Genomic DNA, 23,815 nt, shown 5'->3' on the forward strand with positions numbered 1-23,815 from the left:
TGAGAAAATGTATAGAGGAATATTGTTGCACCCCGATGATCAGCAACTACAGAGGATAGTGTGGAGAGATGATCCATCACAACCTTTACAAGATTACCAGCTCGTGACCTTGACCTACGGGTTCAAGGTCGCCCCATATTTGGCAATGATGACGCTCAAACAACTTGCCCAAGATGAGAGAAAGAACTATCAACGTAGCTCTGCACCAGACATCTTAGAGAACTCTTTTTACATGGATGACTTAGTTCACGGGGCGCATACTACGGATGAAGCCAAACAATTAAAACAGGACATGATCAAACTTTTAAGAGCGGGAGGATTTAATCTCAGGAAGTGGAAATCCAATGTAACCGAACTCCAAGAAAGGTCAAATGAACAACAAAACTTTGACTTCAAGCAGGCTGAGTCATCGAAAACGTTAGGAGTAGGCTGGAATCCCAAGAATGATAATTTTATATTCAGTCCAGTAAAACTGCCCGAAAGCAAACCAACAAAAAGGAATTTATTATCAGACATGTCCAGAATTTATGATCCTTTAGGATGGCTAACACCAATTACCACCAAACTTAAAATATTATTCCAAGAAACATGGAAATCAGACGCACAATGGGACGAACAAGTGTCCGAGGAGATTGCCGCTGAATGGCAGAAAATCAAGGTCGATCTACACAATTTAGATCTATTCAAAATACCAAGATGGTTAAAAGCACAAGAAAATTCCGAAGTAGAGCTCCACGGGTTTTGCGACGCAAGCATAAAAGCGTTTGCTTGTGTAGTGTATTGCAAAACAATCTACAACGGTGCAACTTATGTTATACCTATAGCAGGGAAGTCCAAGTTAGTACCTGTGAACAAACATATTACGCTTCCTCGTTTGGAACTTAGTGGCGCGATGCTACTATCAAGATTAATGGCCAAAATCAAAGAATGCTTAAACACCTTCGAAAACATCAAGATTTATGGTTGGGTCGATTCGATGGTTGTTTTAGGGTGGCTCAATGGCGAACCGAACAAGTGGAATGCTTTTGTAGCCAATCGTGTGACACAGATAACAGACACGATGCCATCGGAATGCTGGAGATATGTCAGGTCTCAAGAGAATCCAGCAGATTGCGCCAGCCGAGGAATAACAGTCAATCAACTTCAGGAACACAATCTCTGGTGGCGAGGTCCAGAATGGCTCCCTACATACGAGCAAAAGCAAGATATTCCCATCCCCACTACAGAGCTGGAGTTGAAAAAACAAAAACAAGTACACATCGCACAAGTTAGCGAAGGCTATGACGTTGTAGGATACCTACTCAACAAATTTAGCTCATTGGCAAAAGCAATAAGAGTGTTGGCACGGGTGCGAAAATGCCTACCGTGGAAAAAGAGCTCGGGTTTCATAACAGTAACTGATATAAACGAAGCCGAAGCAATAATCATCAAGTACGTACAAAACGAGCAATTCTCAGATGAAATTGAAGATTTAAAAAAGAAGAAAGGAGTTTCATGTAAGAGCAAACTATTCAGCTTGTGCCTAATTTTAGATGAACAAGGAATCTTAAGAGTGGGAGGCCGGCTGGAAAACGCTGAAATTGAATACGATATGAAACATCCGATAATTGTTGACAAAAACACGCGTTTTTCGGAGCTCATCATCGACCAGGCGCACCAGGACACATTTCACGGTGGAGCTCGAATGACAACCAATTTTCTAAGACGGAAATATTGGCTTCTCGGCGGAATTCAAGCCACCAAGAAACGGCTTCGCAACTGTGTGAAATGTAAAAGACACAACAATAACAACAACCATCAGATTATGGGAGATCTACCCTCAGCTCGAACAAACCCATCAAGACCATTCTACCACACAGGGGTAGACTACACAGGCCACGTTTTTATCAAGGCAAACAAGGGCCGTGGCATCAAAACCATGAAAGGTTACGTTGCAGTCTTCATTTGCATGGTAACCAAGGCCGTGCATCTGGAGCTGGTCTCGGACCTCACGTCCTCAGCCTTCCTAGCAGCCTTGCGCAGGATGGCAGCACGACGATCAGTACCTGCCCATATGTATTCAGACAACGGCACAAACTTTCAACATGCCAACAAGATACTACAACAAGAATATACCGAACTAAAAAACAAGATAGAACAAGAATTTGATCAAAACTTCATATCCGAAATCAGTGAAATGGGGATAACTTGGCACTTCAACGCCCCTTCATGGCCGTCTGCAGGAGGCCTTTGGGAAGCTGCTGTGAAGAGCCTAAAACACCATCTGAAACGAGTAGTTGGCGAAACAAGACTTACATTTGAGGAGTACAGCACTTTGTTAGCTCAGTTGGAGGCGTGTATGAACTCAAGGCCTCTATGCCCTCTAACAGAAGATCCAGAAGACTTGGACTTCCTAACACCTGCACATTTCCTAGCATGTGGTCCAACACTCACCATATACGAAACAGAAAGAGACTTGCGTACAAGATGGCAACTAACACAAAAGATATTTACAGATATATGGAACAGGTGGCGATCAGAATATCTTACCCAACTGTCAAAGAGAAGTAAATGGAGAAAACCACAAGACAACATTAAAATGAATGACGTAGTTATCATCAAGGAAGATAACTTACCGCCTGGGAAGTGGGCGTTGGGTCGATTGGTTGACTTACATCCAGGGAGTGACGGACATGTACGAGTAGTGACGCTTAAGACGAAAAACGGCCTCTTAAAACGTCCAATCGTCAAGTTAGCCGTACTTCCAATCGACAAAGAAGACAGATCCCAAACCTCATCATCATCATCTGCATCAGAGGTACAGAACCCTAAGCCATGCATCAGTGAAGATAAGCGAGCTGGAAATAAATCAGGAGTTAAAGGATGCAAGAAGCTAACATCATTAGCCCTGACCCTGATGGTTTTCTTAATAACTCTGCCTAACATACATTGCTCTCCTACAAACATAACAAGATTTAGAGATAACCAAGGTCTCTATCTGGCTAAGTTACAAGACATTCAAATTATCAAAGAAGATTGGAAGATCGTTGTCTATTACGACATAAATCCATATTACCAGGGCTTAAATGCATTAAATAAATACATCAACCATTTAACAAACATGTGTTCGATTATAAATAAACACTCATCATGCGACATCATATTACAACAACTACGTCACGGGTACTCGGAACTTAATTACTACAATGACATGCTGCTGAGTCAACATACAAGCGGGTTCCCCCAAGCAGATAAGAACACGCGCTGGCGCCGCGGACTCATTGATGGTGTCGGGTATCTCGCGAACTCGCTCTTCGGCGTATTGGATCAGAGGTTCGCCGAACAGTACCAGAAGGATATTATGCTTATGTCAGATAATCAACACCACTTACTAGCATTGTGGAAGAACCAAACATCTATAATCGAGTCAGAGTACAATGTCTTAAAGAGAACAGAAGACACATTAAATAAACAGCAAAAACTCATCAACCAACAAACTTTAAATTTTGAAAAAACTATAAATAACGTGAAATTGGAACTGCAAAACACAGTCAGCGTAAATGAGTTTGCGCTTGGCGCTATTACGGCAACCAACATGCTTCAATGTTTAAAAAACATACAAGAGATGCTTTTAGACACCCTTACAGATATTTATCAAGGAACCTTCAACTTTCACATCATAACTCCAAACCAACTAAGGAAAGAATTAAATATTATTGCGAATCAAATATCAAAGGAATTATGCTTACCCATTGACAATACCATGACTGACCTAAGAAAGATATATCACTTGTTAAAAATCAAGACCAGGTTCACAGAAAGTTATGTATTTTTCGAAATCAAGGTGCCTTTAGTTCTGAGAGACTCCTACGAATTGTATAGAATTACTTCAATACCAAGGAAGGTACAAAGTTATAACATGTTAAGTATTGTGCCTACTTCCGAATATGTAGCTATAAACATACACAAGGACACATACATCGAGATGACAGAAACAGACGCAACATCATGCTTGCACAATGGAGACATTTTGTGTTGCCAACTACTATCAAGACCCATTTATCATATTAGAGATGAATTTAGCTTTTGTTCAAAGAATAAATCCTCAAATGAGTGCAATTATGTAATTGACCTTTGTAAAGACAAATGGTTACAAACAAACAGACCGAATACTCACCTATTCTTCATATGCAATCAAACAAAGGCGAGAATCATATGTTCGGATCAAGTTACCGTCGAACTGATAACAGGCGCTGGCTTACTAACAGTAGACGATAATTGTATTATAAAAACAGATGATTTTATACTACACGGGCATAAACAGCGTCTTAGCAGAGTGGATAATAAGGCTGACATTAGTCTCCCTGTATTATCGCCGATTAACAATTACATCAATATAACCGTTCCGATCATACCCCCGACCATTGACACGCAAGAGTCAGACAAGGCGTTGGAGGACATACGGGATAACATACAGAATGTGAAGGAGAGCGCGACCCTGGCGGCCGGCGTCTCCTACCACGACGTGCACCACTACGTGGCCATCTACTGCATCGTGGCAGCGGGCGCGGCGCTGGCGGCCGGGCTGGCCTGCCGCCGCGCGCGCGCCCCCGCCGGACCGACGCCCTCGCCGAGGCGTCAGTGTCAGTGCATCAGCATGAAAACATTCAGTGAATGTGATAACCCGGTTGTCGATATTTCAAGTGAAATGATCAGTGATAAAGGCAATATTAGTGAAAGGCAAATCGTGCCTAAAGTGAATAATCCGGGTTGTAGTCAGTTAGATAAAGGCTCGTCGCCTATCCGTAATAAAGTAGTTTTTCCTAGAATTGAAGCAACAATTTAGAGACTTTATCATACTTAGTACTAATTTAGAAATAGTTAAACTAATCTGGGAATAACTTTATAAGTATTCATTTCAAATAAGAATAGAATCAATAATCTTTTGAGTTAAACTAGGTAATCAAGTAAAATATATTTTAACTTTAAAGAAAGTTTGTCAATCACCATGTTAGAGTAAGGTCATCAAATCACTTTATCTTTCCTATTCCGCCCCCGGGAGCATGTACGGGCAAGGCACGCACACAGCAAATGCACATCATTTCGCCGCATCATCATTTTACACTTTAACCTAATTTCATTACTTTCAGTACGTTTGTAGACATCAATCACGTCGCGCGTCACTCATTATCATTTAGAAATAGTATCAAGTAATTATTTCTCCCAATAAACTCTGGTAAACTTATACATACAGTTTTATCATTTATCAACAATCTATCATCATCGGCTAGTACCCGAACACCTGTTACATTATAATGTTATCATTTATACTTCATGTCCATATAAAATTCTTGACGTGTCAAAAGTCAACAACTAATCCCTTGTTATGATCTAACAGAGTATGGTGAACAGGGGTTTAAACTTTTCTCAAGAAGTATGATGTACTTACGGGCTCGAGGTCCAGGAAAATGCGGTGTCTCTCCAGGTCGGGCGTCATGCCCACCACCATGTTGGCGTACGTGGGGTGCGCGAACAGGAAGTGGGGGTACGTCAGCACCAGGTACGACCCTGCGGAACACAGGACTTGTCAAATCAAATCATATTTATTGACACCAGGTTTACAAGAAATAAACAGAAGGTAAGTAGTAGTGGGATAGACAATTGAAGTACCTAGGTAGGTGGAAGTAGTGGGTAAACGGTATAGTTAAAATGGATAGGTACTTTATTATGAGTAGTTATTGAATTTAGATAAATTTTAGATAGCTCGTAACTAGTGGCCAAAGAAGGAGAGCTTGGGAGTGGTCTATAGGTATCCAGTCGTGGATATAAACTATACACATGTGAATAGATGTAGATAAGTACTTATAGTTTGTTGGTGTAACAAAAACCATTTCGATATTTCGATACGTAGTGAAATTTTAATGACCTACCATTAACTTTCAAAATTAAATTATTTATTTATTATTATTTAATAAAAACGCAGTAAGTAAGGTAGCTATTTTTTATTTTTATTAAAATATGTATAAGTATAATATATGACCTATTTAATTTTTATTACCCACTGTTCACCACTTAATTAACTCAAAAATGTGATAAAACAATGATAGTGATAATTCCCGCCATCACTAAACATTAATCGTGTGAACTGTCAGTTTTTTGTCGCAAAATGCAACTGCGGATGTCATCGGCATCACAATACGACACGGATGCTCCTCCACTGATCACGATGAGTGTCAGGTATAAGTAAAGAAGGAAGAAAATTACATTATTACTTATAATTAATTATATGCATTATTTAACGAACAACACAAAAGTAACTAGTTGCATTCTGATCCAATGCATTGCAATATAAAAGTTATCATTGTTATTTTATGCTGAAAACAGATTTTAACCATTAACTCATCGTATCGTAGTAGCAAGTACATACAATGTAAACAAACAGTAGGTTGCAGATTCAGGTTGATATGTATGAGACGGGGCCGACATGATATCCCTGGAGGACCACTCGTGTGAGCTCTGGCGCGGTCACCTGCCCGCCCGCCGCCCATCACACGCCACAATTCTGACCGAAATTCGCAATTCGAGGCAACATTGTTTTGTTTACTATCAGAAACAACAACTGCAATCACCAAACAAATCAAATCCGCGTGATTGGCATCGGCTGTTAGTTTGTGTATGAATTTTGATTTAAATCCAGCTTTCGTTTTTTTTTTTGTCTAGTGACCTAGTCTTTTCCCTCGAGCTTCGGTTCAATTTAAACCAATGTTTTTTCTCATCATGTTACCTATCTGACCACTTCTTCACCGCGCCCCCGACCAGCGGCTTACCTCCGACGCGACAATCATCACAGCGACAAAATCAGTATCTGCCATATTACTGGCAACTGAGCGTTTCTAATGGGATAAATAATTCATGCATGTTGCATTGATCATTAGACTTGATTCTCCTTTAAAATCTTCCATAAACGCACAATCAGTCATTGGCTGTTTGTGGAATTATGTCCATCAAAGGTTTATAATCATAAAGTAATAACACTAAAGTGCAATTCCGTAATGACGAAAAGTTCGGCTTGTTCTAGGTCTGCAGCGACACCTGTAGAACATTAGCAGCTCCAGCCCCAGAGTGCAGCCCGGGGTTGCCATGGCGACCGTCGTCATGACAACGCGAGGAGCGCGGGGCCGAGCGCCATTCAATAACATTGACGCACGTCGCCGCTGCATCTGATCGATAACTCAGGCTCCACCCCCCGCCCCCGCCCGATCTAGGCTCCCCCCTGTGTCGCCTGCTGGTCAGGGAAGCTTACGGTGCTAACGAGCCCGCGCTTCGATTAAAAGAGACGCGTGGATTCGAATCCAAGTTCATGTAGTACCCATCTGGGTACCCAACAGTTGAGCACATTGAAATTCATCATTGACCTACCTACATACACTTTTTTCTGGCATAATTGCCAAGGGCCTTCATCCAAGGGCAGCGGCGGGAATAAATTTATTGTACATACTTACATACATTTAAAGACATTTTGTATGCAAACAACAACGTCAAACGAACGCATCCTTCTTCTTATTATAGGTACTTCGCTAAAGTTGATTCCGTTCTGAACCACTACAATCTACAATTATTACTCTAACGCAGTTCCTACATAATTTTCATAATTAATAGATCCTACCACTGCTCATTAGTTTTAATTATTTACGGTATTTAATCATAAATAATATCATTTTATTGAGTTGAACAAAGGGAAAACGGGTTCGGAAGATTCAATAAGCAGCTAGTAACATGTGCTCACAATCATTAGGTAATTTTATAAATTAGATAGGTGACACACACGCATGATTCAAATTATTATAAAAAACAGAATTGTTTATTTTTGTACATCCTATGTACTAGGTATCCCAAGGTAGGTTCTAAAACTGGAATTAGCATAACGAGAGGGCGCGTGACGTGGCAGTTTGGGAAACGGACATTACAAGTTACAAGAAGTACAAGCAGCAAGCGAGCGTAGTTTTAGAAAACATAATACCTAAGGCTTAGGGACCGATCCAGCATGATGTTATGTTCCATCACCAATTCTTTCCATGAATTCTAAAATGGGTTTCTAAAGTTGGAACTTTATTCGTAGTTTGTGAACATTTAGCCTTATTAAAAGTTATAATGGCTAAGCTCTGAAGCCACATCCATTAAGGTAACACTGACCATTCATTTAATAAGGTTGTATTTACTAACTAAAAATCTATGGCTTACAACTTACTGCCTTACTACCTTAGGTATAAACTTAGGTACTTCCTTATTGTAAGAAGTAGGCAGGCACAAGTAAATTTTATTACCATGTTTACCTACACTTAAATCTCACATGTTATTGCAAATTTTCTTGATCGGAAACAGATTACTATTTTATGCTAAGTTGGCTACAAGAAGATAAACAACTTTTATACCTCAATATTAATACCTATCAGCTATCAGAATCTAACGACAATATGATAATCTGCAAATAATTTATTCAATTATGTCATAAATCTGACCAGCGATTAATTAGAAGCGTTTATTTACGGAACTGACGAAAAACAAAAGTAATCGGAATAGTGAACGAGAGGGCAGTTATCTCTGGTGCGGCTCCGTTCGACTCGATTAATAAGGTTAGATTCGCGACACATTGTGCCAATCAGTTACTAGTTTTTTTTAACACCAATGCATTCGCAGCAAAGTTCTGGAAGTGAAGAAAATAATGTAGAGGAAAGTTGACTATGAACCCGCCAAGAGTAAAAAATAAAAAAACTAAACTATAAAAAGCACGTAAAAGCTAAAGAAAATAGGGACAGCGCTTTGCTTGAGGTACAGCTAACATTGTGTGTTGAATTTGAATAAGTGAAACAGCTTAAAGCTCGTGAGTCGCGGCCGCTGCGAGTCTCAGGTAGATTCACTTATTTATTCACAACGGAGCCGAGGAATCACCTTACAAGACTAAAATTACGTTAGGTTTGGACAAAGTCGACAAAGTACAAAGTTACTAAGAAGAGAGACAGTATAATTTTACAATACTTCGTCCTTTTGCATTTGAGCGTAACTACGAGTAATACTATGAAATAATTATTATAATGTGCGAATTATCGATGTAACATTTACAGGCTGGTCACTTTCTGATTAGCTCACTTTTTGAGTTGGTGACATTCTGCGTAAGTTTCTGACTGTACGTACAGCGGCATGACCTCCTTGAAAGAGATCTAGTAAAAAATATAAGCATTAAAGTGATCTCATCTGCCGGAATAGTCCTTACTAATCACTTTTCAACATACAGAGTAAAAGTTCACAACAAACTTTAACATTCGAATATCTCATTTAATTTATAAGTAGTCATGAGTAGGTCGGTCGGTATAGGTCCCATTATAATATGAAATTGGCTTCCATTTCGAGTATGAGCTCGTATGTCTGCAACCCTGAGGCCGGCGGCCGCTGCCCGCGGCGACCACGGAATATTAATTAAGCAGACTCCTCTTGACCCGAACTTTATCGAATCGCTTCGATCTCACCCGCTCGTGAAGATCAAGTTCACTGCACAGAACTACCGTAAACTTAACTTTAATTAAATTTTAAACTACAGACTCTGTGCCGTAGGGTAAAGGGAGCTTGTTTTGGAATGCTGAAATAAACACAAATTCAAATAAAATCTACTTACATTTATTTCTTTCTTAAATATTGTATAAGTACTTAGGATTGTTTGGTTATTTAATTATATTATTAATAAATAGAAATACCTATAAATAATACTTAAATTATCACTTTTAAAGTAACATAGTACAGAGCGTTTATGATAGCATTAATAATTAACTTGCAACATCATCACCGATCTGTCTCCTGACGTAGTTCCTGGCCGCGCCTCCCTGGGCGGGGGCGCGGGCGGGGGCGGGCGGCGGCGTGGTGCCCCCGGCGAAGATGCTGAGGCGCGCGCGCGGCGGCGCGAAGGAATAGGTGCGCAGCGGCGGGCGGCGCGTGCCCTGGCGCAGGTAGAAGTCGAAGATGTTCAGCTCGGTGGTGGTCTCCGGGACCCGCGGAGGCGGCGGGGGCGGGGGCCGCGGCGGGGTGCTCGCTGGTCGCGGGGTGGTGGTGGTGGTGAGGGCGCTCCAGGCCGGCGGCGCGCGGGCGGGGGTCGCGCGGGGCGCCTCCGTGGACCAGCGCGGGCTCGTGGTGAACACGAACGGCTTGTATGTCCTGGGAGCAGGCCGTGACGTCACCACTTCGTCAGTCTTGGTAGTTCCGACAGAGGTGAAGGACGTCGATTCGTGATTAATTTTCGGTTTATTTGCATAAGAGCTCGGCCGGCTCGTTGTCTTCCGGATATCGTCATCGGTGATTTGATTGCGCACGTGAGCGCGCGCCGCGGCCTGCGCCTGCGCCGGCGGCTGGACTGTAGCCCGGGGCGGGGTGGGCTGTGGCGCCTCCCGGGCCGGCGGCTCCGTCCGTGCTGGCGAGGTGGGCACCGGCGCCGGGGGCTCGGCCGTGGTCGGTGGTTGCGCCGGCGGCTGCACCCGGGCCGGAGCCTCCACGCGCGCCGGCGGCTTGTTGGTGAACACCGGGAGCTTCAGCTCGTCAATGTTGTCCAGCTTGAACTTCGTCCAATCCCTGCGATCTGGCCCAAAGATGCTGTTATAGTTGTTTCCAACCAGCGACTTGACGCTGAGGTACGGGGGCTGCAGGGCGTCGATGTCTTGCCGCGCGGGCTCCAGGAGGCGCGGCCCATGCAGGCGCGAGGAGTTGGCGGGGGCCGCGGGGGGCGCGTCGCAGTCGGCGAGGTACTTCTTGGCGTTGTGGCGGCAGTAGCGCGGGTACACGACCCAGGCCAGGAAGCCGTCGCCCTGCAGCCGCGTGTGCTCCTCGTGGATGCGCAGCGCGCACGCCACGTCGTCCGCCAGTTCGTCGTCGCGGAAGGCGTCGCAGGAGGCGCTGCAGACGCGGCCCGGCCCGCACCAGTACAGCTCGCTGATCTGCAGCAGCCCGTGGTCGCCGGAGTGCGGGTTGCGCGCCGCCGTGTCCAGGCGCGACTCGTGGTAGGCGATGCACACCCAGGTGGCGAGGTGCTCGCGCACGCCCAGAGCCGCCAGCTCGCGCGCCAGCCCGCAGCGCGTCAGCACGCGCGCCTGCGCCTGCGCCGCCAGCAGCGTCGCCGCCAGCACCAGCAGCATGACTGCCGCGCGCGCCGCCCGCGCCGCCTTATACCCGCCGCGCCGCCGCCGCCGCCGCCGCCGCCCGCAGCCTCCCAAGCACTGATAAACGCTCTGCGGCCGCGATAAGGGACGCTCACCTTGCTCACACTCATTAAACCACGAGACACCAACTTATTACGATAAAAAATGATGCGATACTTGCATTTATGAATACAAGATAAATCGTCTCGCACCTAGCTATTATGTAACGTGTCTTGTGTCCCGAGAGTTTGTACGGTACTGTATATTATCAATAGAGCATATAATTACAAGCTTATAAGCTTGTAAAGCGAAGGATGTTTGGGCGGCGCTGGTTGTTTAGTAAACACCGTGTCCGAGCACGGGTCAGCGGGTCAGCCTCACTTCCTCCGCCGCCGCCGCCGCCGCCGCCGCTGACATCACGACCCGTCTGGCCACTCCACGGAGCCGCCGAGTCTGCTTGCATCAATATTTATTTGCAGGTTCTGTGTCCGAAACTCGAGGGCCGTCGGCCGCGATGATTTAACTAAGTATAGAGGTAAATAGGTAGGTTATTGTTTGTCCATGTATGTTAGAGTAATGTTACTTAACTGTGGTAGGGTAAACGTACCGGTTTGCCGGCCACTACCCCTTTCCGGCCACTTCGCACCTTATTTTGAATAATAGGATAGTATTGAGACATCTCCTTTCTAATTTCGCGCCACTCGACCTGGACGAACATCATGGTTCATAATCCAACGGCATGACCTCGAAATTTGCGGACTGAACCCTCAGTCACCATTTCAAAATTTGGTGTGTGGATGCGTGGCAAATTTAGCAGAAAAAATAGCAGGTGGATTGATTTTCAGAGGTAAGTTTTTAAGTGTTCCTACTGTTTTATTAGTGATTGAATGGGTTTGTGTGTAGTAAAGTATGTTTAATTTCAATATTCAATTGCCTAAACTAACAAACCTTTTCAAAATTAGTAATATTTTCGGTGGTCGGACAATAGGTTATCGATTTATTTCAAAATCTAGTTTCCGGCCGGGTGGTCGGAAACCGGTATATTGTAGTCATTAAATTTTGCCTATATTGCGGAAACCTTAAATGCAATAACATAGATTCCATTATATTAGTGAACAGCTAGAATTTTGCGAATTGACAACTAGATTCCGGCCGGCAGAATGCCTCATAGTTTCAAAGATATGACCTTAAATAAATAACGAATGTTTAGCGGCCGATAACCAGTTAAAACAAAACCTGTTTCCGGCCATCGAAATAAGCGGCCGAAAATGGGTAAAAATTACACCTGATTACGGCCGTCTGAAATAGCAGGCGGCCGAAAATTGGTAAAATTAAACCTGATTCCGGCCATTAGATAATAAAACGGCCGATAATGTTTATCGATGCCAATGCCAAGAGTAGCTAATTTGACTTAATATTTTAATTTGTTTTTTAAAAACCCTATGAACTACTGAATAAGACTCGTTTTTCTACTGTGAATTAGGTGGCCGATAACCAGTGCACTGGTGGACGATAACTGGGTAAAATGGCCGATAACCGGTATATTTGCTATTTTTACAAAAAATATTTTTTTTTAAATCATGTATCACTGCTACGTCTATAAACTTTAGGTTTTATGAAACTAGACTATTGAAAGATCAAATGATATTTTTTTGGAAAATCTTGACACACAGCATTATGATAGAAATTAACTCTGAAGTCAACAAGTCGCTTAAGTGGCCGATAACCGGTACTGTTACCCTACTCAAATTGTAAAAAAGTATTTAAGCTATGAGATGAAAGTTAACTATAAGTACACGTATTGTGGCTGTATAATATTTTAATAATGATAATTACTTATCGTTAAAGGTACTCTCTTGATGCAATTTGCCCGCAAGTTGTTCAAACAGCAGTAGCCTAAGATAGATTTCATGAGGTATCTGTCCAGGGTCTAGAAGCTTTTACGTGAAAGAGTAACAAACACACACACGTGAGTACGCGATCACTCTACTCATAACCACTACATAAGAGTCGAAAGACGAACTATATTAAAAACTGAGCAATGTACCTATAAAGTAGACAAACAAACATAATATGATAAGTATGTAACTTATTTCTAGTGTTAACTGTTTGCGGAACGAGGCGGGGTCCTCCTAAAGGCGACTTCGTAAGATCATAAACTTTAAAGTGCAAAGAGTTAGATTTTAGATAATGTATTTCCTAGTATATAGTTAGTATAGCTACTTATTAACATAAATAAAAAATACCTAAGCCTAAGTTTACCGCAAGTTTGTGTGATATGTTAAAAAAACTGGTTTAAATTCCGGAAATAGCTATTGCACACCTTTACACACGTTTATTGCTTCATAGAAAAAAACATATAGGTAGGTAGCACCTACTTATTATGACAAAATCATATAAGTATGAATTATGAAGAGTTTAGTGCCTCCACGCAATACTAGTAAGGTACAATAAGTTTAAGTAAATACTATGTTGTGCGGATTTATGGCTGACATACGCTGAGTTGCAGAAAGGGACTTTAAGCTAATGTCGACCTTAAATGTATAGCTGCCTTACTTTGACAGTATACGGACAGAAAGAGACATGCATAGATTTAATGCTGACATTAGCTTAATGTTCCTTTCTGCAACTCAGCGTTAGTCATTAGCCATCGCTAATGATTAATGATATCTCAAACTTTCTGGATTAACTAGATATCTACACAGATATTAGAGCAATTGTAGAATAAATAATTTTAACCACATTAAGGAAGTATCGTGAAATGGCTCAGAAGATAAGTTTCTCGAAAAAAAGAAATAATATCAGAATCTAACTAGATAACTAGACAAACACTTCCTTTACCAGTTTCTATAGAGCTTTTAACTCTGTCGATTATGTTAAGATTGTGATTAATTTATATCATAATTTAGCAATTAAACAATAAGATAGCATTGTTTGCCACCTAATACTGTAATTACTCTAGGTTTATTTACGAGAGATCAGTAGCTAAGTAGCTATAATTAAGCAATAAGGTAATTGAAGTGCAGTAACCACTGACCAGGGTTCAGGGCAGATTCAGTGGAAGATACTAAGTATTATTATTATTATGTAGGAGGATTATGTATAGCTAAAGCCATATAGGTATTTTATCTGGTGATGCATCATGGAAGGACTCTGGAAGGGAGAGCCCTTCATGTAGAAGATCATCATCATCTCCAGTCTCCAAAACAAACAGGTCTACGTCCATATCGTGTAACTTGAGGAAAATAAAGTGACAAGCATTTTTCTCACGAAACGAAAGCCTTGATCTGTCGAAGGTCGACTTATTAATTAGATTTTTTTAATTACCGATCTATTCGTAAGATATATGGTGGAGATATAAAATGCTAATTTTTAGCTCGAATGGTCTTTTGCACACATGTGTCGTACATCTGTTCACAGGGTGATACCGCACTAAACAACCGATCCCTATTCAATTATGTACAGATGAACTAAATTAAATACTTTTATGTTTTGGTAAAATTCCGCAGTTTATTTTTAGTACCGCAGCAACGTTGTAGTGACGAAAGACTTTTAATAACGGGTTTCACCTCAGCCAGGTAAGTACTTAATAGCTCCAGTATTTTTAAATGACACAAAATTATTAATTTGCTTTCTCGTTCGAGTAAATACCTCTGGATAGAGCTGTGATTGGGTGAAGCAGATTCACTCATATGAGTGGCCCGTAATCATATTGAGGTAATACCATTCATAGACCTACTCAAGGCTGGCGCAGTAGCTCGTAGTTTCCGAGCACCCTGTACGTGAGAGCGTCCGTCGCAGCAGGTAGACGCCTCGCGTTACTTGAATCTGGTTTATGCCAAAAATAAAACATACTCGAAAAAACTTATATTTTATGGGTGATGCTTGTAGGACGCAGTATGTAGAGGAAAATCACTTGATTTAAATTATTCGTTAAAGTAAAATGCTGTTTTTAGGGTTCCGTACGTCAAAAGTTATGGAGAGTAGGTACCCTTATAGGATCACTATGTAGTATGTATGTTATTTATCCGTCTCTCCGTCTGTCTATCAGACTCAAAACCCTTTTTGCAACACATGTATACCGTCAGCCGACTAACTTTCGTACAAACTTTCGTTCGTACTAACTTTAACACTTAATTAAATATGAGAGTATAATATAATAAAGTCATATTTTCGTGTGGACCTCGGCTTCACGCCGTCACATGTCACAAACACAAAGTTTATGAATCGATCGACTGTGCCCGGGCCGCCGGGACGAGGTAGATTAGACCTGTGTTGGGGGAAATGTATTTAGGCTTCCCATTACAGTCTAGCCCTAGCCGCCCCTATGCCTGGGCACGTTGAATAGGATCGAGATTAACGCTCAGCGGGGTGCACCGCACAGGAGACTAAATATGTCTAAACAAATACAAATAGGTACCTTCCTGAGTACAAACATGCTTTTGCAAAATAATAATTGAAACAAGTTATCTTGTACCTAACCTCTATCTAGGCACATGCTCACGTAAAATAAGTACCCTAGTATTGGTCAGTTAGATTTAAGTGCCAATTTCTCCAAAGTAGATTAGAGCATAACCAGGTATTAGTGGTTGACTTTTGAGACATCTGTCAAGAATTTTATATGGAGATGACGTATAATTGATAACCAATCTCTGGTCGGTTAGATAAACAACTATGGAGAAATTGGCACTAACTGTAGCGGATAAGTAAGCTTCCCGAACAGTGATGTGGGTTCAAATGCGCAGGTAACAAAAAGGTATTAGCTATTACCGTAGTCTAATGAAAGGCATAAGCATCTAGATCTGTGAACACAAAAATTTACAGTGGACCATGTCTCGTGAATTTTGTCAAAGCAAGTAAAGGCCACTATACGGGTATATGCACTATAAGATTCCATCCCCAAAAATGCATAGAATAGTTTAGCTTCGACCTACGCTGATTCATTTCATAGATCTTTTATTTTCTTTGTTCTTGTGTGCCAGATGCCCTCCCTTTGTAGGCAAAACACAGGTATAGAGGTATTTGTGCAGTCAAACTCTATGTACCATCGGGGAAACCCAAACTGGTCTAAGTTGAAATTGAAAACCATATCCCCCGCAACACTCCTGTAAATTTTTGTAGTAAACGGTCATTCCTGCAGTTCTTTTATAGCTCCACCGCCCGATTCATTGATATAGGTAATAGTCTGGAACACAGAAACCTGCCCCTGTCGATGTTACCTGAAAAATGCTACCTAAAACGATTCCCGTTCCGAGAATTGAGTTATGTATACATGGTGTGTAGGTAAATCACTCACCGATGCAGGAGTACATCTCCTGGGCGCCGTGCAGCAGACAGCCGTCGGGCGCGGTGACGCCGGCCGTCACGTTGAGGCAGAAGCAGCCCTCGCGGTTGGACAGGAACCAGTCGTTGGCGGCGAACCGGTACGCCGGCACCCCGGAGTACTGCGTGTCGTACTGGTAGCGGAGCTCCACCGACCTGTGCGGGCAAAGGAGGTGTGACAACAACCAATCATCGCTTGTGCTAGACTGAAGCAGGCATGTCAATAGCCAATCATCGCCTGTGCTGGACTGAGCTATGGGGGCAGGAAGGCAGCAGGCATATCAACAGCCAATCATCGGGCGTGCTGGACAGATGATGCCTCGTGTCTGCCCACTGTCCAGCATGTACGATGCCTCCTATGCCTCGAGTATAAAACTGAGGAGTGAGAGTCACTCAGGCTGCTGCTTTGTGAAACTCCCGAAAAGGGCTACTTATTATAATATTAATACGCCACACGCGATCAATGAAAAAGTTTCATGTGCCCTTGCTGCCTTGTCACTGGAACTTTTCGCGAGTGTATTACAAGGGTACAATCATTTATGCTTACAATCATCTATGCATTTAGCTATGTCCGCCATCAAACTGCTGCGCAGTTTGGCAGACCTAAATTGTAATTACCAATTAAGAAAAATATATGAATAAACTTTATAAAAAAAAAAATTTACGTGAGCAGAGTGTAGGATATGATGATATACTTGGACCATACCAATTGTAAGTCGGTACCTTAGCATTACAAATCTAACGGTATCATACCAATATTTATTTAAATTACTTTCGATAAATTATGTTGACCTTACACCACCGTTATTATGCCTTCCTACTTATCGAGGTCCTTACCCCTTTAAGTAGATGACTTATTATTATGGTAATTACAACCTCTCTTGTACTTTAGGAGACACATGACATCGTTTATGATAAATACATGGAACGAATTCCCAGTAATAAGCGGGGTAAAAAATACAGTGGTTTTTCCATCTGTGGGTAACTAAATCATTTGACAGAATCATTGCATGGGAAAATCAATCTTTCCTCAATACTTGTTAGTGAAATTAAAACAGTTTTTAAGCATTATCATGATTTTTTCTATATTTCCAATAACAAATTAGGTCCACAATATACCGAACGTGACTAAATAAGTATTGAGACAAAAAAGGGTCCACAAATCAATCATAATGGTTAAGTACTTCATTGAAATACGAGTACTGGGAATTACAGTTTCCAGCGGTACTAGGGCACCATATCTTACCTGCAGATGTCAGTGTTGAACCCATACAGCACGGTGTCGCGCTTGATGAAGGGCGGGAAGATGCCGGTGTCGGTGCCGTTGAGGCGCGCGCACTGGCTGAGCGGCCCGCCCGCCCAGTTCGGCAGGAAGTCGCGCTGGTTCCACTGCAGGATGCTGCCCAGCGCCAACGGGTCCTTGAGCCCGCGGTCCACCTTGTACAGCTCGCCCAACTTGTCACGTTTCTGCAAGAATGTGGTGTGGTCACAGGCAATGGTTAGCACAACTTCGACATTGTTTTATTGGTAGGTACAGTCTAAATAGATTTCATTGTGGAATCGTCGCATCGGTAACTGTCAGATAACCAAAGCTAATGAGTCGACTTAGCTCTATACTTTATACGAGCTGGTTATACTTTTTCGTTATTTCATGGCCAGCTACAATACCTACAAGAAGTACCTTACAACGTAGAAGTGAAGTGAAATTTGAAGCCGTAAGTCAAACTAGTGACGGGTACAAAACACCCTCGACGTGGTCTTTATAAGAAAAATATGGAGATGTTCTGTCGAATTTTCATGAGAGATACGTAGTTGCAGACTGTAACATAGCGACGCCGTGTACCTTGTGCAAAGTGCATGTAGCTAGGTACAGTTGACGACATGTTTAAAATATTAACGTATCAACTGAAGTCTACAACTTCTGACTGACATCGTCTATCTACGGTTTATCTACGCTACGAATAAACCCTAGTCCAGTTCTAGTGTTTGTCAGCAACACTCTAAGAAGAAGAAGAATCCAAAGGCAACAAAACGTGTTGGGTAAATCTGGCCCCCACTATACGCACTGACTAAGTTTATATTTTTCATTTTACATGCCAAAGTGAAGAGCAGAGCGTTTCACGTTCCCCATTGTATTGGCGTCAAAAAGCAAAGGAGAACCAGCTTTGTAAAAGACATGCATGAATATTAAAAAGGCATCACTTTAATCCCTTATCCGTCTGCGCCGAAACAAAATTTCAGTTCTGAAATGCATACTAAGTAGTATGTAAATCAGCTGATGCTACGACAGAGCATAGGTAAAATGTGATAAATAATCATAACTGGTATTGTAGGATTACACTCCATGCCTGTCCACTAGTGACTATATAGTGCTATAATAAGCACTAGAAAGATAAATGAATATGAGTGTAAAACGCAATAGCAACGCAGTACGCAGCTTATCATCATCTCTGGCTGGTGGAGAGGCACCACCAAGCGAGGACTAACTACAACCACGGTTATGAATGAGTTATCAGAACCACTGTACGCTATAAAAGAAATTTAAACTGCGAGGAACAAATCGAATTTGGTTACATTTTTGTCAGTTAACGGAAAATTGTTAATTAGTATATTATGAATTAAAATTCAGCAATGACTTGTAATAAACAAGCTACATCAAGTAGAGTAACAATACTCGTAAAAATACCTACTATTTAGGAAGCAATTCATTAAAATTTTCACCTTAGAATAGTAGAGCTCACACGTGCATAAAGGATTACAACTCGTCAGAGCGTCGAGTTAGCCCGCGGGGGCGTGCACTAGACCAGAGCTTCTCATACTTTATTGTATTATCTACAAGAATATAAAAAAATCTACATCATCTTCGTCAAAGTGATGCTCATTTTGAAGCTTCAAATAATCCATCTACAATACAATACTACAAGCCCTTTTTTCAATGTCTATCTGGACTGAGAAAGTGACCCATAACAATTCTCCATACGTTAAAAGGAATGGTCTGTGAAGATGTGCACTTGAGGCGAAATGAAGAGACCTCCGCCAAATGGCCGGGTCTGCCGGGGACCGAGGACTTGCTGGACTGCAGACGTCGCAGCGACAACGATATTAAGGAGCCACTTGTGTGTGTGTGTGTGTGTGTGTGTGTATAGCAAAATAATACATGTATACACTTTTTATCTCACAATGAGAAAGTCACTAACAAGAAAGTAGGTTTAAAGCTCGTTGGAATAAAAAGTATTTTATTTTCATAATGTTCTTCGTTTCCAAAAGTCGATGATTAGCCTGAGTAGCCTCAGGCGACGTTATAGCCGGCTTTGAGAAACACTGGACTAGTGTGAAACTAAATATAAATTACCTGTTATATGCAGCGTTCACCTGCAGATTCAATTTCTACCAAAGGAAAAACTTTATTCGCTTCATGAAATCCTGTTTGTAATTGCTTCTCTTTCCTAGGAACTTTATGTTAGAAAACCATTTTCAATTTCAATTTCCTAGTCCAAGCACAGCGATATTGCAATTCTCTGCTTTGACATCAAACAGAAATGTTGTAATTTCAAAATGGTTTGTTATTATTTGCTGCTTTCCGCATCAGCCAAAAAAGAAGAATTCTAGTATTTAATCTGCGGTTCATTTAATGAAAAGCTGGACTTTGCACAAACAATACCTAGTAATAACGAGAGCTGAGAGCGGAAGCGCTTAGAAAGACTTGTGGCCTGCGGGATAACGGATATTCTCATGTAAATTTAATTTAGCTGTAACTGGTGCAGACTGTGGATCAGTCAGATTCGATCTAATTAGTTTCGATTCAATATTGGTGTTGCAAACCTACGTTCATTGTCTATTGTAACTTCCACTCTTCGGTCATATATTATGATCAAAGCTTCCACTATTAAAACTATTGACAATGACAAAGTACGTACCTACATACCTAAGTACATTTATGAATATGGGTGAGTATTAGTTCTTGATGATTATGAATTTTGTACTTGGTAAGTAATCATTGGATCGAGCCAGGTCTTTAATTCAACTTTTCCTCATACTAATAGCTAAAGCAATTGGTTCCTACATCCAGCCAGCTTACTACTTACATATAGCCTACATATAGCCAGAATACTTACATGAGCGAAGAGCGAGAAGATGAGCGACCCGTCCGGCTGCACCTCCATGTTGGGGATGTCCTTGGCGGCGTCCCGGATGACGGCGCAGGCCACGGACGCCAGCAGCCCGCCGCCGCGGCACAGCGGGATGCCGTCGAACACCAGGTCCCCCACGCGGACGGTCGCCAGCGGGGAGTTCAGCTCGCGCCCGAACACCGAGTCCAGGGCCAGGCTGAGAGCGCCCAGCAGCGTCGGCGCCAGTTGTTCCGCCACCTGGAGCACCGACTGCGGGGAGGGGGGAGGGTTAGACCTGGCAGCAGATAGATAGACCTGGGCGCCAGCTGCTCCGCCACCTAGCTGCCATGACGTCTACCTTGGGTTAGTTAGACATGGCAGCTAGGAATGTGGTACTGTGTCCGTCGCAACTGCCAATATGTTTCCGAAACGGATGTACCGATTTAGATGTTCATTTAAATACTAATCTAAATTGGTTCGTCCGTTTTTGTTCAAAGTATGTAGCAAAGGTATATGGGTAAGTACATAGCTGATATAATTAGTATAACTCAATCAATGCTTAGCTGCTTTGTTATAAGTTATTGTCATATGAATTTACTTCGTATGGATAGGTAAAGTTAGTAGTTTTGTTTTTCTAATGATATGATTGAATGTCAGGTGAGGTAGGTAGAAATACCTTTTAGAAAAATACGTAACATAAGTATGGACTTTCAGCGTTTTAATAGGTGTCGGAAAAAAATTATGATGACGTCTTTATAGTTATGGAGATAAAGTACATGTAAATATGTACTTTATATTACTAAGCTAGCTTCTACAAATTCATCAATATGATGTTTTTTATTGAATCACCTATACCAATGCCACGATATCGTGCGAATTGATTGACAGATAATTATTTCGGTAATTTTCAGAATATGATAAGTAGGTACCTAATATGCTACTTGATGCTCGCAGCGCCTGCTGGCGGCAGATCGGCGAACAGAGTGCGTGGCGTGCGTGACTACCTGACGACGTGGTCGACACGAGGGCGACACGGACGGGCGTAGACACCGCAGTTCCAGACTAGCCCGCTAGATGCCGCACAAGCCTCGACTTGAAATAAAGCCTACACAAGCACTCTCATGTCTAAAGTCTCTCTTAAAAACTAAAATGACAGATTCTGGACGGCTCATCAACAGTCGAATCTCCCGTAAATAGAACGTTACGCGGTTGATGAACCGTTCAGAATCTGTCACTTAAGTATCTGAGATAAAAAAACAGACTTTAGAGTCAGACAATGCTAAGTTGAAAAAGAAAATGTCATGCGACGTCAGTCCGGAGTCGGGAAAAGCGTAATTTTTTTGTTGCTTTATTGAACTTCTTTATGGGCCGGCATTTGTTCTTGTTACTGTTGCAAAGTAAGTATTCACGGACTCTATTTTGTTTAGCGATTTTGTTGATTAGTTAGTTGTAGAGTCGTGGTTCGCACAGCAGAGCGCTCAACCCGTAGAATGTAAAAAATAATAGTAAGTACAGTAGAATCATAATTATCATTAGGTAAAATAAATATGTGCTTGGTAGGTACATTGAACTAATATAAGTAGTTTATCATACTACTTATACTTCAATGGGTTGGTATTGGTACCAAAGAACAAACAAGTATAAGTAATCCTGAAAGATAGAAAACAACTGTGGCATACGAACGCACTGAAGAAAAAGCTGAAATGAGCGAATTTGCCCTGAAGGGATTGTGTGAAATTCATATTGTGTAAAACTACAGGAACAGGAATCGAGTACTACACTGTATAGTGCCACAAACTTATCTGTTCCGGTGAGAACTCACGTAAATGTCTAATATTTCTTGATTCTGTAAGATTTTACGTTTGCCTATAGTGGTAATTCACCCTTGTGGTTTTAATAAACCCATCTAATCTATATGAATATATAATTCATTGGTAAGTTATGAGATATGGATCAATTTAGTTCGTTCTCACCGGAACAGATAAGTTTGTCGCACTATACCTGTCGGAACGTCAGAAACATCGGGAAACCTTGAAAACTCAGGTTGAAATGTTTGGCATTTTACTTGTTCCAAAATATTGTAAATAGAGTAACATAGTTAAGTACACAAAACAAAAACAGTCATGTTTTATAAGTACCTATTCATGATTGTATTTTCATTACAGAATACAGATACAGAGTAGGTACTTAACAAAAACAATAGGTACTCGAGTTTCGTATCTTTTCGTCAGTCAAACATACTAAAAACGAACAAACAATGAAAATCGCAGCATAAAAAATCGAATCGCAAGAGGCAATCACTAGAATATTATAATAGTGATAAAACGCTTTTATAAATAAAATGCATAGATATGTTGTGTGCAATGTGTGCATGCATGCACGTGAATTCGCTGATGCAGGAATTACATTTATTTGCACGTTGAAGTTATAGGAAGACTTCTACCTCTGTATAGCTATTTTTTACTTATTTAATGCCTTATTATTTTTAATCAAATATTAGTACTGGGTGGTCTTGCCGTCAATGGTGTACAAAATGCTTCCTTAATGGTAAAAGCATTTCATACCTTTCACACATTTACTAATCGTCTATCACTGGATTCCCAAGTAAATGTTTTCTGTTGTGGGTTGTGCATGTAAACTAAACATTAGATTCAAGATTATCAAAGATTTTTAGGAAATGTTCAAAGATTAACTTTTAACAGATACTTAGGTAAATACTCATTACTTTACCTACGTGGACGTCATATTTTGACACAGTATGGAAAATTCGAAGCGCAAGCAAGCGATTATGATTATGACCTAGATTAGCTACTTATCGGTTTATTGCGACACCGTGGATTAATCAATTAATTCTTCCATTTATTTACGTAGCTCGCGTTGGTATATTATATGCCTACATACATGATGATATGCATTTATAATTAGCAATTAGTAGATTAAGAAACGTGTAAACCCGTGTTCTTGTTGTTTCTATGGTTAACACATTATTTTTGGCACATACTTACTAATGTTCAAAATTACAACCCATACTCTAGGGACACATGTATACTTAATAATAGTGAAATTAAAACGAAATAACGTTTACGGAGTGATTAGTGTCAAATCCAATAATTTTGAATCCGATAATCGTTGTCATAACAAATTCGCGGAAGCACATAAAAGTACCTACAACGTTTGCCACTAAATTGCCATCTTAAGACCTGGTTTCTCATGATTCTGTTAGTTGCA

At 41.4% G+C, this 23,815-nt stretch overlaps 2 protein-coding genes across 2 annotated transcripts in view; both read right to left on the minus strand.

Annotated features, from left to right (window-relative positions):
• LOC105381344 (sensory neuron membrane protein 2) overlaps positions 1 to 23,815 on the minus strand; it is a 41,125-nt gene that overhangs the window by 6,828 nt on the left and 10,482 nt on the right. The window contains exons 4-7 of the mRNA XM_048632751.1: positions 20,594 to 20,857; positions 17,725 to 17,945; positions 16,453 to 16,634; positions 5,429 to 5,547 (exon numbers count right to left, since the gene is read on the minus strand). Of these exons, the coding sequence (XP_048488708.1) occupies positions 5,429 to 5,547; positions 16,453 to 16,634; positions 17,725 to 17,945; positions 20,594 to 20,857 (786 nt within the window). The remainder of the gene's footprint in view (positions 1 to 5,428; positions 5,548 to 16,452; positions 16,635 to 17,724; positions 17,946 to 20,593; positions 20,858 to 23,815) is intronic.
• LOC125491240 (altered inheritance of mitochondria protein 3-like) lies at positions 9,631 to 11,707 on the minus strand. Its single transcript, XM_048632752.1, has one exon. The coding sequence runs from the start codon at positions 11,151 to 11,153 to the stop codon at positions 9,798 to 9,800; it is 1,356 nt and encodes a 451-aa protein (XP_048488709.1). The 5' UTR covers positions 11,154 to 11,707; the 3' UTR covers positions 9,631 to 9,797.

The sequence above is a fragment of the Plutella xylostella genome, chromosome Z (assembly GCF_932276165.1).
Source record: "Plutella xylostella chromosome Z, ilPluXylo3.1, whole genome shotgun sequence".
Lineage (NCBI taxonomy): Eukaryota > Metazoa > Arthropoda > Insecta > Lepidoptera > Plutellidae > Plutella > Plutella xylostella.